Raw genomic sequence first — 17814 nt, 5'->3', positions numbered from 1 at the left:
CGGAGTTGACACTTCTGCGCGGAGTCGGAGTCGGGGTCGGAGTTGTTTTTGAAAGTCGGAGTCGGAGTGAGAGTCGCCGAAAATCCATCGACTCCGCAGCCCTGAGTCACAATTCAGGGCTGCGGAGTCGGAGTCGGTCGGAGTCGACAGATCTGCCCGGAGTCGAGTCGGAGTCGATTTTGGAAACCGGATCAGGAGTCGGAGTTGGAGTCACCGAAAATCAATCGACTCCGCAGTCCTGGCAGCGCTGCGGAGTCGGAGTCGGGAGCTGGAGTTGGTCGGAGTCGACAGTTCTGCGCGGAGTCGGAGTCGGGGTCGGAGTTGTTTTTGAAAGTCGGAGTCAGAGTCGCCGAAAATCCATCGACTCCGCAGCCCTGAGTCACATCAGGGCTGCGGAGTCGGAGTCGGTCGGAGTCGACAGATCTGCCTGGAGTCGAGTCGGAGTCGGAGTCGATTTTGGAAACCGGATCTGGAGTCGGAGTTGGAGTCACCGAAAATCAATCGACTCCGCAGTCCTGGCAGTGCTGCGGAGTCGGAGTCGGGAGTTGGAGTCGGTCGGAGTCGACAGTTCTGCGCGGAGTCGGAGTCGGGGTCGGAGTTGGTTTTTGAAAGTCGGAGTCGGAGTCAGAGTCGCCGAAAATCCATCGACTCCGCAGCCCTGAGTCACATGCCATTTTCCACAAACAAAACTTTCCGTGCTTGCATGCCACCCTCAAAAAAAAAAACTTACGTGCTTCCATGTCTTGCATGTGTGCTTGCATGCCACCTTAAAGGGACTATCTCACATTTACATTAGGTTTGAGTTGAGATAGCCAAGTTTGCGGCGAGGCCCAGAAACCACTATCTATCTTGGTTGCAACCGCCGCGGCCTCGTGGTGTTGAAGAAATTCGTTCCCTTCATTTGAAAATGAGCCCTGCGCAAGGCCCAGTCTCTTAACCATTAACGGTAATCTGATGACGCCATTTGCCTTTTGAACGCCTGGTCAAGTGAAGTATCACTTGATTTACGAATAAGCCAATCAGAGACACTTTTGATATTGTATGAGCCGAGTCATATTTGAGAGCAAATACCTATATTTGCTGCCAAATTTCCCCCACACTGACATGAAGTAAATCCTTCATTACGTCACAGATCCGATCTAAATGACGTCACGATGAAATATAAAAGTCGCAATATCTCAAAAAGTATACGATGAAAACGCGTAAAAACTTGCAGAATTCGTCACAATATCATGAGTAACATTTCCGAATCCTAAACGGGACTTTTTTGAAGGTGGGATAGTCCCTTTAAATTCATTTTTTTTTTTAATGCATTCGTGTTTCCATGTACTGCATGTGTGCTCGCATGGTCTTTTTGAGAATGCATGTACCTCATTTCTTCTTTAGTTAAATTTGTTGGTTATGGCAGGTTTTGGGACGTCAATATCTTGTACTTTGGGCAAAAATGTACACTTGAACCAGTTCCATTTCTTTTGAAAGCTAATCCTAATTGCGTCAAGACACGTACAATGACCAGCTGCATCAGGCTGTTATCTACGTTCGGCTTTTGATCCCCCGATATAAACGTGTCAGTAATATAATAAGTCTATCTTAACCAGTTCCACGAACGTATTGTGCAAACTAAGTGTAATTACGTCAAGAAAGGTACAAAAGCGAGTTGCATCAGATTCCTAGCTCCGTTTGGGTTCTGATCCCCGATATAACCGTTTTTAGTGGCTGCAACGTCTAAATCTGAAACTTCAAAGAAGCGTTCTAATGACCTATCTCATTGATATCCATTCAGCAAACTTTTCGCCAAATTTGAAGTAGTCACTATCTAATTGAGTAATATTCTTTTAAAAGTTTTTCTTGAGGTAAATGACGTCCGATTTTAAATTGAAGCTATAGACGCATTCATCAACTATTCGCAAAAAAGCAATGTATGTTACGTAAGGCTAGGTGGTGCTGACTCGTCCTGAGTAGCTGACCCATTATCAGTTTTGATGTTGAACAATAAGGTAAACCATTCATAATGAATGGAGTGGCTTGCATTGCCACAGGCAAAATTTATGGGGGCGGACAGTGGGAATATCGGCTATTGCTGCCAATGCCATTGGCAGGGTAAATAATATTCACCTGCTACAGCAGATCTGTGTTTGCCGATATGCCACACTGTGGGATGCCTCCTCGTGGCGCCCCCGGAGAGATGGTTGCCTGACTTCGAATGAAGTTCACATAGCAGTTCGCTGCATAATTATTTTTTTAGTTTCTATTTTGTCTGTTTGAAAAGTGGTTATAAGATCAATGCAGAACGTCTCATACGATCATAAATGTACGACTTGTATTGCGCTTTATAATGAGACTTCTTGACGCTTGATAATTGTTGATACCCAGCACGTTTCTAGCAGCTAACTGTTGTTAAAAATAACTTTCGCACGCAACCATCTCACTAAACGTATCCCGCTATCTCAAGCTATTCTTAGTGTTTGTTGTATTCATTACTACACGCAAATAGCATACAGGATATACCTATCTCCAAAATTATGCCACGTGCCAGGACAGACGGGACAGACCGTTGCCGGGCAATACAATAAGACATTTTTATACGGCTACCACATGGTATGGGTCAGATATGGGGCGATTGAAAAGCACGTGCCACGTGGAAACGTGTTTGATGAGGAACTTCGTGGAAAATCCGAGGATGCGCTTTGATTGAGGGTGGCTGCTTAAACGGCAGAAATAAATGCACCACACTTGCCGCACGGCGCCATATTTGTCTTAATAGGTCAGTGTTTGCGTTTTGCGGACGGCGTGTGTTTTTTGCGGCGGGGTTTGCGTTTGGTGGCGGGCGGGACTTTTCCGTTTTTTTGTGGTGTTTGCGTTTCGCGGCGGGCGGCCGTTTTTGCGGCGTTTTGCGGTTGGCGGCGGGCGGGCGTTTTTGCGACGGTATTTGCGTTTTTTGCGTTGTTTGTGTTTGGCGGCGGGCGGCAGTTTGAGGCGGGCGGCGTTTTGCGGTTTGCGGTTGCCGGCGGGCGGCCGTTTTTTGCGGTGTTTTGCGGTTTGCGGCGGGCGGCCGTTTTTTGCAGCGTTTTGCGGTTGCCGGTGGGCGGGCGTTTTTGCGACGGTATTTGCGTTTTTTGCGTTGTTTGTGTTTGGCGGCGGGCGGCGGTTCGCGGCGGGCGGCCGTTTTTTTGCGGCAGTTTGAGGCGGGCGGCGTTTTGCGGTATGCGGTTGCCGGCGGGCGGCCGTTTTTTTTTGCAGCGTTTTGCGGTTGCCGGTGGGCGGCCGTTTTTTTCGGCGTTTTGCGGTTAGCGGCGGACGGCCGTTTTTTGCGGCGTTTTGCGGTTAGCGGCGGGCGGCCGTTTTTTTGCGGCGTTTTGCGGTTGGCAGCGGGCGTTTTTTTGCGGCGGCGGTGTTTGCGTTTTTTTGCGGTGTTTGTGTTTTGCGGCGGACGGGCGTTTTTTGGCGTGCGTGTTTGGCGTGGCGTGTTTTTTTTTGCGGCATTTGCGTTGGCGTTTTGGGCGTGCGTTTTGCGCGTTTTGCGGTGTTTGCGTTTTGCGGCGGGCGGGCGGTTTTTCACAATTAAAGTCCCAACCTTCGGATCCGCAGAGCTGTTCGACAAGCGCTGCCCGGGCCTAAGTACAGGCAACATATTATAATTTTCTGTAATCTGTACCTTCTTTGTCGCTTGCTTGCCGTAATGGTTATGTTTATATTTTCATTTTTGACTCTCATATTCATAATTTTTATTGTTATTCAGCAAATAGGGATAAATTAGGAAAGCTCTTTAACTAAACATGCAATTATCAACATAGAAAGAACGTTATACACCTAAAATCTTGGGAATGTTTCGATTGTATTCTTTTTTGATAGTTACGGAGCGAGCGAAGCGAGCGTAGTCTTTCCTTAACCCGCGCCGTGCTGGTGGCCTGAACTTTCCGCCGAGTGCTGGGGGGGGGGGGGGCGTTTTCACGCCCCCCGTCTAACTCGGCTCCTGGGCCACGTAGCGACACGCGGTAAGCGGCAATCGAAAGAGCGTCGAAAATAAGGACGAAAACACTTCGGTCATTTTTTGGGTCAGGTCAAAGGTCAGGTCACCAGAGGTCACCAAAGGTAAAATGTTGACTATTTCAACATTTTGGAAACTGCCAACGGCTATCTCGGGAACCGATAGAGCTACAGCGCCGCGGAAAAGCGCATTCGATAGCCCTTTTACAGACCTTTCTGAGTAATGTTCTCAGATTTGACCTCAGGTCAACGGTTTAGCCTCCAGAGGGCAAAAACTCCAAAAATAGCCGTTTTTACGAAAAACGTTTTTTCGTCAATAACTTTTGACTCATAAGCGCCATGATATTACTTTTGCCAGCATCGTGTTCCTCTCGTCGAGACGCGTCGAATGAACTATTCGTTGACCTTGAAAGGTCATTTTGAAAATTTGACCTCAGGTCAAGGTCATGACCTGACCGAAAAGGGTCATGTTGCATATCAGTCGATCCGTATCGTCGAGCTGAACACATCTGACGTGTTTTCACCGCTCTAGCACGTCTCTATCAAAAGTTATAGCCAAAAAACTGCTGGCGACCGTTCATGACCTGAGATGACCTTAGGGGCACACAGAGGGGTCACAGGTGCATTTTTCCTATTCAGTGTGTCATGTTTACCTATGAACCGATGTTTGAGAGCGTTTTGAACGATATTCGTCCAAAAGAGGCGCATTTCAATTTTCTCCCATTGACTTATAATGGAGAGGTCGCAAAATTGACCTGACCTTAGGTCACAGATATCAAAAATCCGAGATATACATTTTATACATACTGTTACTCATATCAATCGCTGAAAGTTTCAAAGTGATCGTTCAGTCGGTGTAGCTATAGCGAGCCTTTGAACTTTTTCTGAGGTAAGGTCACTTGACGTGACCTGGTGACCTGACCTTGAACGGCCTAGGTCTGAAATTTTCACAACATGTGCGGAAATGATGTAGGAACACGTGTACCAAAAACGGCGGCGCTGCGCGCCGCCGTTTTTGAGATATTCGCGAAAAACCTGAGGGGGGGGGGCGTAAAAACGCCCCCCCCAGCATGGCGCGGTAGATTAACGGAAATTTCCGAGTATGAGCGGCCGGCCGGCCGTGCGGACGCTTTTGCGAGGCTTATATCTCAGCAACCACTTGACCGATTTACATGCGGTAATTTTTGTAGGGTAGCTTCATTCCTTCTACCAAGTATTGGACTATTCCCGATGCATGTGGGTCACCCCTTATGCACGTGCCACGTGCAAAACAAGGAGGTGTCAGTTTTGTAATTGTTGCAATATCTCGGTAACTACTTGGCCGATTGCGCTGAAAGTTGGCATGTAGGTAGGCACCCACTAGGCACTGCATATCCATGTGCCAGAGTTGGGGTGCTGCTGCACGTGCGCACGTGCAGGGGTCGTTTCCAGATCTCGAGAACGGCTGGACCGATGGCGCTCAAATTTGGTACACGGTTAGGGACCAGTTCGTAGGGTGCTGTGCACAAGTCAGTTGTGACCCATTTTGCACGTGCGCACGTGCAGGGTGCCGCTCCCAGATCACGAGAACGGCTGGGCCGATTGTGCTCAAATTTGGCACATCGCTAGAAACCGGTCAGTAGGGTGCCGTACACAAGTCAGTTGGAGGTACCCCCTCGAAATTTCGCACGTGCAAGACTCACCCCCTCGCTCGCTCCGTTAGTCGCCCCAAAAGGCGCTATACTGGTATTAATGTCTCATCTAGCAAGCTGCAGCCGAGGATCCGCGTGGCGTGTGCCATCACTCAAACTTTGCTATCTAACGAGAAAAGCCGCCTGAAAACATCGCCCGAGCCCTGTTCACCGGTATGCATTTAGATCGAATGTTTAGCGCGTCACTGCCTGGCTCCTCCTCGGGTCTAGAGGGTCCCTCCCCTCTGCAGGTGTTAACCGGCTGCATGTAAATAAGCGAGTAAAGGCAGTCTGTATTTTCCGTACTCGAAGATGCGAAAGTCATCAAGTCCTTAAATGAACTGTCCCACACAAAGGACACTTAGTTAATTTGGTAGGTATTTAAATAACAAAGTAGAAGTAAACATTGACGGGCTTTAGATATGCAACTAAAAATGGCTAGCACATCATTTTACTATTCAAAGAAATGCACAAGCCAGCTTTGGATAAATTACTCATTAATTTTACATTGCGTATTATTTATTGATCCTTGCAATGCATTGCCATTCAAAAAGAAATGAATATTGTCCGTAATGGAGCGCTTCGTTTTTAAAAGCCCACTAAGAAGCTTTTGTTTATGTATAGGGCAATAAAGTGGGGCATGCCATCACAGTCAAGTTTTATTATCGGACACCAAAAATGCAACAACGCCATAAATGCACGCAGCTCGCCTTAGCAGCACCGCATCGACACTGTAAAATACCAGCAGACTTTAAGAAACCCTTTGAAATCGTAGTGTGTCTCCGGCAGCCTTGCTAACAATGGCAATTGTCACCACCTTTTGACTGCGACGGCTAAATCCACCGTCGTCCCCGCTTTGTGCCCAGGCAGCAAAGTTCAAAGGCTTACCTTGATGTAAGACACGGGCGGCAGAGACTTCTGTGAATTGGCGTGCTGCGTTGAGAGCGTGAGCAGAGAGGTCACTCCCAAGGTGACACGGGCCGGCACAGCCTCCGGCCGGATCCAGAACGAGATCCAAGACATGATGACGATCAGACACGTCGGGATGTACGTGTGGAAGAGGTAGTAGCCCAGGCGGCGGCGGAAGGTGAAGACGACCTCCACGCAGGTAAAACTTCCTGGAAGATGCAAAGATACTGTGCGTGAGCACTGATGCCTTCATTACATTTGTAGTGATTAACAACGAGTACATACTACGTAGTTTGCGTGTTGTTTGTTCACATGTTTTCTGGTTTCGTGTAACTTTTCTCGTGAAATACGACAAAGAGAAGCATTAAGACTGCACAATATACCTTAAAGAAACTCAGTCTAGACTAACCGAACTTCATTTTCAGAAAGAATAAACGCATTATCCACATCACCTGCCTCCAAACTAGCCCTGGATTGCATTAGACCGAACCACCTGACGCATCATTTCGTTAGACATGTCGAGCGTGATCCCGTCTGCATCCCTAATTGCTGCGGCAGAGTCAGGTCTAAATAAAGCCGGTCTCGGCTGTCTGCGGCCACGGCGCACTTCCTTCACCCTCTCCAGGCAGCCAGCCGCGCTGAGCCCCTATTGAGGGCCAGGCAGGCGTAAAGAGCACCGGAGCCGCACTCACTCGGCCCGGCCCGGCGCGGCGTGGGGCGGACCAGGGCGGTAGGCTGGGGGCATTCCACGTCAAATCGAACAAAAATCGGCTGTTTTGCCCCTTACCATCAGCGATTTCATTATAAATTTGTGAGCGAGTTCCTGTGTCGCCCCGGACATTACATTGATGTTTTTTGCACATTCTGACCACAGGTCTTCTAAATATAGGGCATCAAATTTTTACAAAATGTTGCATCTTTATATTTTTGAACGACCATAACTTTGGTTGTACTTGTTTGATTTGAATGAAATAAACTTTACTGTTTAGGTAATTTCTTAAGCATTTGTTTAGAATTGCATCGACTTAAATATATGACCTTGAAATTTGCTTAACTCTGTTCTTAAGCACAAAAATTGAAATAGCAAAAAACACGCCACCTTTGATTTGGCTCATTTTCATATATTTTATTGCCTACCATATTCTTAACAACCTGTGAAAACATTAGAGTGGGCCATTCATAAGTTTTGAAGAAAATGGCACTTATGCAAACGTATGTTAGCAAGCGCAGTGGAGGGGGAAGAGTGAATTTCGCCCCACCCCTCCTGTTTTTCGCCAATATCTCATAATATTGATGCGAAATTACTTATGGCTACCTGGCCAGAATTGAATTGCACATCTCATCGTGCAAGCAATAAGAAAATCGGTTCACAACTGTTCTAGTAATAGCGGTGTAAAGTGAACATCCTGTCGCCGCGGCGACGCGGCGACTCGGCAGCCGGCGCCGACCGCTACGCGCCGCCTGAATTGTAGACTGTGCCGGGACGGAACGGAACGGTTCCGTCTTTACATCGCGCTCCTTACCGCTGATTACGTTCGATTCGCGTCAAATTTTGTGAGAAGACTAAGAAATGTACAGGCAATCTTATGGTGAAAGAATTCTGAAAATAGGTTGGTAAACAATTGAAATATGAACGTGTAAACACAAAATTGTGACTGCTGCGTTTCCCGCTTCGGCCGATCCCGCCTCAGCCGGCGACATGTTACTCTTAGCAGGACTCTAACTGCCATATTTATTATCGGATTAACTAGAAATTCATACATAGAAATCCATACATACTCAAAAATGTATGTTCTTTCGTATAGTGAAGATCAAAAGACGTGAAGATATCGTTGCGTGATAATGTTTTCGTTGAATTTATTTCATGATGCATTTCCACACGGCTCAAAATTCACCGCAAAATACCGTTTGCCTGAGACACTTTTACAATGGAACGTGAATGCTTGACTACGATGACTATGCATTTCCATTCTCGCAGAGTTTGGGATATCACTAATCAGCAATCATTCATTTCAGAAAGTGTACACAAGCAAGCATGTCTTGACTCTGTCTTTCAAGGTCACGCGCGGTTGCGTGATGTTGATGCATGAAAACGGCGTTTGCCGCGAAAGTTATGAATGGCCCACTCCAATTTTTTCACAGATGGTTAGGAACATTGTGACGGACATAATATGTAAAAATTACTCAAATCGAAGGTGGCGTGTTTTTTCCTATTTAAATTTTTCTGTTTTAATTCAAGGTCAAATGCATTTCAAGGTCACTTCAATTTTATTTTATAATTAAAAATCAAAGCCTTATCAATTGCCTACAAGACCCTGTTAATATCATTTTGATACCAGAAAAGGAACCAGAGTTATAAGCATTTAAAAAAATGATGTGTGGCATTTTTGGCTATATTCGATGACCTATATCTCGGCGATACGTTATCAAATTTCGAAAATATTATACGTAACTCAGTTTTGAACCATGCCCAGTCTGCCTACAAATTTTTAGAAAAATCGAAGGGGATGACGGATTTCGGTGTTTGATTTGACGTGGAATGCCCCGCTGGGGAAGCTCTGAGCGGGGAGGTGGGGCATGGGCTTGAGGAGCTGAGTGACGAGCGACGGAGGCTGTGGAAGCTCGGGTGATAAAGACTGGGGTGGAGGAGTTGGGACGAGAGGTGAGGAGGGAAAGGCTTTGAGAGGGGAAGAATGTAGTTCTCAGGATCAGCGGCTCGAGAGGCTGGTGTTAACGCTTTCGTGGCCGATAGAAACTCGAGATAGTGATGACGATAGGAGAATGAGACCGCTGACGGGTGGTTAAAGCTCCAGTGTCAGGCATTCGCTTAGCGCAGGAAATCAAAGGCAGCAAAAGGCGACAGGGGAAAGCCGTAGTAGCTGTTCACCGATAGTTCACGTCAGCCTGCACTGATACCTAATATAGCCTACAAAATACAAAAACAAATGACTGATTAAAGAGGACATCCATGAAGGTAGCGTTGTTGAAAAACTGTAATTCGGGCGCGACGTGCGGCGAGTGACCCGTGGTGCAGACGACCCTCGACTGACCGGTGACCTCGACTGACCGGTGGCGTAGATGTGGGTGCAGTCGCCGGTGATGTTGGAGACTAGATCCAGCTGCGGCAGTTCGATCGGATCCACCTCCAGCGGCACGTTAGGGTCCCACAGGAACACCAGGTCGTCGGTGGTGTGAGACACTGTGAATAGAGCACACAGATGGGAGCCAGGGACTACATAAAATCCATTGAAAGCTTATGTTTAGGTATAGACAAAACATTACTTAGCTTACAAAAATATGAACTTCGTATGTCATTGAAATTAAAAGTTGTTTATAGGGCAACTAACAGCGGCTGATATATTTCTTATTTAGCTATTTACAACAAGGAAACGGTGAGCTGTGAACGAAACTGCTTATAAAGTCCGATTGCGTGCCTCCCTAGACACAACATCACCCCGTGAAGTTGTTTGCTTTTCAACAAACAACCGTCCAGTCCACAGCTTTCTCGGCGTTGAAAACACCTTCAATAGTTAACAACTCAGCATCAACATGCCAAGCCCGCACGCGCACTTAACTCGGAAATTACTTACAGCTTTCAATTTTCATCGAGCACTGCTGCATGTCGTGGGGGTAGTAGTGAAAGTTCATAGCGCAGGAGAGCACCAGCGTTAGCCTGCGGACGGGAGGGGGAAGTTACAGGTCAGAAGGTGGTAACACAAAGCGGTTCTGGGGCGAACAAGTGTGTCACAGAGCCGCGTCTTGTTTGTCGGTCACATACCTGGGACTTTCTTTAGCCTTGCACACTGCCGCAATTCACAAGGCATTAACCCGCGCGGGGCTGGGGTCTCCAGCCGAACGCGCGGGGCTGGGGGGGGGGGTAAATTTTACCCCCCCCCCCTGTTATCTCCCGAACTAATGGTCCGATTTGGAAAATTCAAACGCCAATCGAAAGCTCTCATCACGAACTACTAAAAACATGTACTTAATTTAAAGTTTAAGGTCAAGGTCAAGGTCAGGTCAAGGGTACAAATTGCAAGTTTCTACAGTATCGGCCTTGCACCGTAGTTGCCGAAGAATGGAGTCATGGACTGAGACTGATCGCCCAAAACGTGTTCTTAGGCTACCAAGACAATACTCGTTGCATACAATATCATTCAGAGGTCAAGGTCAAGGTCAGGTCAGGTCAGGTCAGGTCACCAAAAACAAAATATAGAAAAGGGCATGTGCGACACATGTTTTATGGGTCATTTTACTCATAGAATTCAATAGGCACACTCAATAAGTGATATGGACCACCTCTGGATGAATTTCAGGTCGAGGTCAGGTCAAGGTCAGGTCAAGTGAGGTCAAATTTTGAAGTTGGTTGTTAAGGCCTAAAAAGGTGTCTATCTGATGCAGTTTTTCACGGCGAATCGAATGGTGCTATTTTTGTTTCCGTACGAGGTCTAGAACTTCCAAAAAAGTCATTTTTCAAAAATTTTGTGTGTCGTGACGTCATAAAATTTTGAATAACTCCCACATTTTTGAACCGATTCTTCTAAAATTTGGTATGTAGGTGCACATAGACCACTTCTCTGACATATATTCCGGTTTTTTTCGATAGACTCAAAATTTTGGATTTTATAATGATTTTCCCAAAAAAGTCAGTTTTTTGAAAAAATTTAGGCCAAAATCCAAAATTTTCAAAAAACCGAGATAGCCATTTGATAGACAAAGTAAAATTACGTATAACCTTTTTTGTTACGTCTTGATTCCTTTAAAAATGAAGATGTTAGCGACGTTTGAACTTTTGCCGTTTTTGAGGCGAAAATGGCGAACATGACGTCACTAAAACGTCAATTTCTCAAAAATTTTCGGACGGATTTCGCTCAAATTTTCAGGGAACGTGTCAAATTGATGTAAGAAAAGGTACTGAAAGTTTGGCGGCGCTGCGCGCCGCCGTTTTTGAGATATCGCAAAAATTCGCGAGGGGGGGTAAAATTTACCCCCCCCAGCCCCGCGCGGGTTAATACAGGCAAATCAAATCACTAATTGTTATAACTTCCTCGATTGAAAAGCATATAAAAACAACAAAATATTTATTTTTTGTTTGCATGTTATGCTGACGGTAGGTATATTTGAATCAGGGCTGCGGAGTCGATGGATTTTCGGCGACTCCGACTCCGACTCCGACTCCGGCTTTCAAAAACCAGCTCCGACTCCGACTCCGACTCCGGGCAGAATTGTCGACTCCGACCGACTCCAACTCCCGACTCCAACTCCGCAGACCTAGCAGGGCTGCGGAGTCGACAGATTTTCGGTGACTCCGACTCCGACTCCGGCTCGGGTTTCTAAAATCGACTCCGACTCCGACTCCGACTCCGGTCACAACTGTCGACTCCGACCGGCTCCGACTCCGACTCCGACTCCGACTCCGCAGCCCTGATTTGAATAATGCCAAACTTCTTTAGTTTGAGTAACGCTTTTGAAATCGAGATAAAGATAAGTTCCTATAATTATTTTTCCTTAAAATACCTTTTGCCAATTTTCTGTGACCCAGTTTGAAGGTCCTTCGTCCTTGGGGACAATGATGAACTAGAAAAGGCGCTCGTGTGGCGAGTAGTGTGACCGCGCTCAACGCAAACGCTCGATATCTGGGACAGCTTTTTCACAGCGACAAGAAGCCTAGCGAGGCCGGTCACCAATGTGGCGGCACTATCATACCAGCATTGAGTGCATTGCGCCACATGTTGAACGGCCAACTCATAACAAGGATGCATTGGGTGTAAATTTGCGGCTTTGCGCAGTACCTATATAGTTAATCGTTGCCACGCTATGACATATTGATGTATGCAGGGCACAAGAGCCTGACTGTGCTGCATGGGCGTAGGAACGGCTGGAACATTGTGGGTGCATGGGTGCAGAAATCCAGCCATGGCCGGTGAAGCGGGGGGGGGGGGGCGACACCCGAGCGAAGGCTCGTTACGAGCTTTGAGGGTGTACCATGTCGAAAAGGTACCAACCGATAAGTGCATTTGGAAGCATTGACCCTCGCATGTGTACGGGGGTCGGATGAACCCTCCCCCCCCATGGTTGTTCGCAAATAACTCGCGCAAAAAGCGGCCGATCGCGACGAAACTTTTAGTACCCTCGAGTTTATCAGTTTTACACCTACTCTAAAAATTTCATGGCCCTGACCCAAAAGACCTTTGACCTGTGACCTGATTCTCGAGACCATGTTCGGCCGGAATCGCGATTTGGCGTATGTCAGCTCACATTATCCGCGCGTTTCCAGTCTTTTTGTGATTGTAGACGTCCAAACATGTGAAATGCTGTTCTTCCCATGCATCACGGTGGGTGTGAATATAACCTGAAGGTCAGGTCAGGTCATTGACCTTTGATGACCTCGGTTCACTTTTTCGAGTTTTACATGTTTCTAGGGTAGTTTATAGGGCTGATTTCGAATTTAGCGTCCATTTGAACGTTTACGAAGTAGTTTTAGTGCTTTCGTGACATGCTACGACGCCGTCAGTGGTAGTTGACACCTACTATAGTAGGTGTGGATAGCCATATATGGATAGCCGGTAGGACGCCTAATGGTTGACCTGACCTGACCTGACCCGATCTGGCCTAAATGCATGAAGAAATCATCTGTGATCAAAACTAACATCAGATATTTGTGATCAGCACCCCAAAAAAAACGATAACAGCTTCACTTTACGCAGTTCTAGCAGGTCTCGATTTTCCCGACTTTTGGAATATTGACCTGACCTGGAAGGTCAACCAATGAAGTAGGACCTTAAAATTGGGTATCATCGGCTTCCTCTCGTCACGGGCAACACCCTCGTTTTTCCGCGAAGCTCTAGCTCGATCAGGGGCCGAACGGCAGGGGGTCCGACCGACCCCCTCCCCCTACACATTAGAAGCTGGAAAACGCTGCACACATTCGAGGGCTAATATTGTCAATATTGACTACCGCAAAAAGTAAAAGCGGCCAACTTAGCCATTTTCGAAGATATCGGGCTAACATTTTTGATAGTGGGTCATCGGTTCGGTATGTGTTCAATCACATGCTCTATTTCTCTTTTTCAGCACAAATGTAAGTTTTGAAGACCATCACTGATCACAGTAGCAAATGCTTCGAAAGATGAATAGTAGGCAACATATCCATGAATTTGCCGTGCTGCATGGGAAGTAGTGTTGATGAAAAAGGGGTTTTTGGTTCAGATTATTGTGGGTGCAGAATACATTGTCTGCACCCACTGGATAAATATTGTGGGTGCAGCTGCACCCTTGCACCCATGGTTCCTACGCTTATGCTGTGCTGCAATGTCGAAAATACCGTTTGACAGCTCACAGCAGGGCGAGGCAGTAAACATTGTCAACAGCGCACCCGATATCCAAGCAACTATCGAAGATGTTGTTTTCCTTGGTACTTACTTGACCATATAGAGGATGCTATTATCGTTGTAAAGCCACACATAATGATTTGGTATAGTCATCTCTTGAAAGGTGACCTGCTTGGCATTTTTGAAGTAGGAGTCTGGATGCCAGATTTCCTTGAGCCAGTGAACTGGTAAAAGCCTGTAGTATCCGGTTTGGTTTTGCATCTTCTGGTTGAACCTGAGCCGTTCATCTCGCCAGCTCTGCGCAAAGAAGATGTCGGCAGCGTACGTCTGGCAAAAAGAGAACAAGTCACGGTCAGGCTAAATTATAGTCAGGTAAGAAGTCACGAGAAGTTAAAAGGCGAGGTTTCGTCAGCCCCTCTCTCGCAGTAAAATATTTTGAATACGTGCTTTTCTGACTTTTGACCTTTATCAAACTCCATTAGTGGATATTTCGAACCAACTTTGAAACTTCAAAACAGTGTTGAAAGCTGACGGCATGCTTCAAAGACGTTAACCCGCGCCGGGCCGCACACTGGTCGGAAACGCCCTCACGAGAGGCCACGGGCGATTCCGGAGTTTCGGATTATTTTTTATATAGATAGATTTGAAATTGATCAAATTATTATACTTAGGCCAAAAAAACTAATCCGGGTGACCAAAAATAGCTGTAATCAGCCCCCGAAGATGGGGTATCCCAGAACTCGGAAACTGACGCGGAGCAAGAGGTTTCTTGAGCCGGATATTCAGAGTCTTATTGCTGATAGACACCAAATTGAAATCCCACATATTATGCATCAAAATGTTCGTTATGAAGTTGCCGACTGGTCAGTGCAAAATTTTTGGTATACTTTTTCCCTAACTAAGATGTACTATAGCTTTTTTATGAAGGCTCTCCTACAGTGATTCTGGAATATAACTGCAAAGTTTAGGTAAGGAAACAACAGGTAGTCCCATCTAGTTCCACTCTGATTTTTTGTGAGATGAAGTAGGATTTAAATTTACACCAGGGCAACATAAAAGCTAACTGCGCATATTTGCGCAAAATTTGCAGGAGCCGCTCTTCCTACCCAACTACAGCCCGCCCCGCCCCAGTTTCGGCTCGGCCGCCGCGCCCGGCTTACGCTGACCTGTGTGGCCTGCACGCATCCATGCGTAGTTGACTGGTCATTAAAAACAGATGCGCTTGAGTTTATGAATTTTGTGAAAAGCGCGTTTTATGTATGCATTTATGTATGTATTGACATCAAAAGCCTTCCACATATTGCGTGGCGATTACGGCTTGCATTTAGAGAGCCTTGCTATTGACAACCATCACTCGGCTGAAGAAAGTGGAAATTGAAACCTTCGTGAATATAAGACGCTGCAAATATAGGACACCTGTCACTGACGCCGGGTTACCTTGGGCCGTCTTTTTACATTAGATCACAATTCCGGTATTTAACCCTGGACGGACCCGCCATTGGTTTTCTACATTGACCGGGGAGGGTCGGTACAACTCCCTTCCCGTTTCGCCTCTAATTGAGCTAGAGCCTCGCGGAAAAAACAAACTGGTGTGCCGTTATAAGACGCAAAAATTAGGTACTACCCGATTTTAAGGTCTTAGGTCAGCCAGTGACCTCTTAGGTCAGGTAAGTGCCACAAGGCACGGGCTCGGTTTTAGGTTAATTACTTTGCCAAAAATGGTCGCACTGCCGCGATTTTGGCATAATCGTGTTTGTCTAGCTCAGGCGCGTTGAATGCTATACTTGGTGTTCGGGTGAAGTCAACTTAACTCTCGCCGGCACAGGCCATTTTGCGTCCTTCGACGGCACAAGGGGGGGGATTGGTACGACCCCCCTCGCGTTTGGCCCCTGATCGAGCTAGAGCCTCGCGAAAAAAAACGAGCGTGTTGCCCGTCACGAGAGGAGGCCGATGATACCCAATTTTAAGGTCCTAGGTCATCGGGTGACCTTCCAGGTCAGGTCAATGACCCGAAAACCGGGAAAATCGGGACCTGTTAGAAAGTCGTAAATTGTGGCTGCTATGTGGTTTTCCGGGGTGCTGATCACGAATATCGTATCAGTTTTGATCACAGATGATGTCTTTAAGCATCTAGACCAGGTCGGGTCAGGTAGGTCAGGTCAACCGGTAGGGGTTGTGACGGGTATTCGTAATACGTGTCAACCGTCTCTGACAGCTTCGTAACATGTTACGAAGGCGCCAAAACTACTTCGTAAATGTTCAAATGGTTGCTAAAAATGCTAAATTAGAATTCAGCTCTAAAAACTAGCCTAGAAACATGTAAAACTCGAAAAAGTGAACCGAGGTCACCCGAGGTCACCAAAGGTCAATGACCTGATCTTGCCTTTAGGTGACCTTGACACCCATCCTAATGTATGGGAGCACCATCAAATCACATGTTTGAACGTTTGAAACCACGAAAAGCTTGCAAACGCGCGGCTAATGCGAGCCGACATACGCCGAATCGCGATTTCGGCCAAACATGGTCACGGAAAAGAGGTCACAGGTCAAAGGTCATTGGGGTCAGGGTCATGAAATTTTGAAGGTAGGTGTAAAATTGATCAATGCGAGGGTACTTAAAGTTTCGTCGCCATCGGCCGCTTTTTACACGAGTTATTCGCGAAAAACCTTAGGGGGGGGGGGTTGCATCAACCCCCCTGTGCCGGCGAGGGTTAAGGTGTTAACCTCGGGTCAAGGTCAGGTCGGAGCCCCTCAGGTCACGAAAATGGTTGAAGGAGGTCATATTGCATATCATTCGATTCGGCAGGTCTTCCTGAGTCCAATGGTGGCTTTCCCGACTCTCTAGCTTCATCTGATCAGGAGTTATTGACGAAAAACTTACATGGCCTTAGTGACGTCATAAATGACGTCACGCAAAGTCAACAATGCTAAAGTCAAGCACTGGACCTTGCAAGGAGTGCATGAAACCATTCCCGGTGCCCGAAGAGCAGCTCCCAATTTCCCTTGTTGACTTAAAGTGGTGCTAGATCCTGTATTATACTCAATTATGACGTCATAACTTAACAGATTCACGTCATATATTTAGTGCTTGACATCCAAATGATAGCTTACATATGACAGAGAAGGTATGCAAAGTTTTATGAAGTTTGCTTCACTACTTGTGGAATAACAAGCAAAAAACTTTTGCGGAAAGGCCGCTGGCCTCTCGCTGGAGCGTTTCCGACCAGTGTGGGCCGGTGCTCTGAGATTCCGCGCCGGGCCGGGGGTGTCTGAACACCCCCCCCCCCCGTCTAACTCGGCTCCTGGGCCACGTAGCGACACGCGGTAAGCGACAATCGAGAGAACGTTCAAAATAAGGACAAAAACACTTCAGTTAATTTTTGGGTCAGGTCAAAGGTCACGTCACCAGAGGTCACTAAAGGTAACTAATGTTGACTATTTCAACATTTTGGAAACTCCCGACGGCTATCTCGGGAACCGATAGAGATTTAGCGCCGCGGAAAAGCGCATTCGATAGCCCTTTTACAGAACTTTCTGAGTAATGTTCTCAGATTTGACCTCAGGTCAACGGTTTAGCCTCCAGAGGGCAAAAACTATAAAATAGCCGTTTTTACCAAAAACGTTTTTCGGCAATAACTTTTGACTCAAAGGAGCCATGACATTACTTTTGCCAGCATCGTGTTCCTCTCGTCGAGACGCGTCGAATGAACTATAATTTGACATTGAAAGGTCAATTTGAAAATTTGACCTCAGGTCAAGGTCATGACCTGACCGGAAAAGGTCATGTTGCATATCAGTCGATCCGCAACGTCGAGCCGAACACATCTAAGGCGTTTTCAGCGCTCTAGCACGTCTCTGTCAGAAGTTATTAGCGAAAAACTGTTAGATTCTGTTGGTGACCTGAGATGACCTCGGGAACA

General features: G+C 46.7%; 1 protein-coding gene across 1 annotated transcript in view; it reads right to left on the bottom strand.

Moving 5' to 3' along the window:
• Positions 1-6526: 6526 nt before the first annotated feature.
• Positions 6527-17814, bottom strand: part of LOC122376014 (glycine receptor subunit alpha-4-like) — a 29904-nt gene continuing 18616 nt past the window's right edge. Inside the window, exons 4-7 of the mRNA XM_043355655.1 lie at positions 13986-14221; positions 10157-10239; positions 9634-9765; positions 6527-6775 (exon numbers count right to left, since the gene is read on the bottom strand). Coding sequence (XP_043211590.1) covers positions 6534-6775; positions 9634-9765; positions 10157-10239; positions 13986-14221 — 693 coding nt within the window. The 3' untranslated portion in view covers positions 6527-6533. The remainder of the gene's footprint in view (positions 6776-9633; positions 9766-10156; positions 10240-13985; positions 14222-17814) is intronic.

Source organism: Amphibalanus amphitrite, unplaced genomic scaffold (assembly GCF_019059575.1).
Source record: "Amphibalanus amphitrite isolate SeventyFive unplaced genomic scaffold, NRLGWU_Aamphi_draft 001985F_arrow, whole genome shotgun sequence".
Classification (NCBI taxonomy): Eukaryota; Metazoa; Arthropoda; class Thecostraca; order Balanomorpha; family Balanidae; genus Amphibalanus; species Amphibalanus amphitrite.
This window is presented reverse-complemented; position numbering and strand designations above follow the sequence as displayed.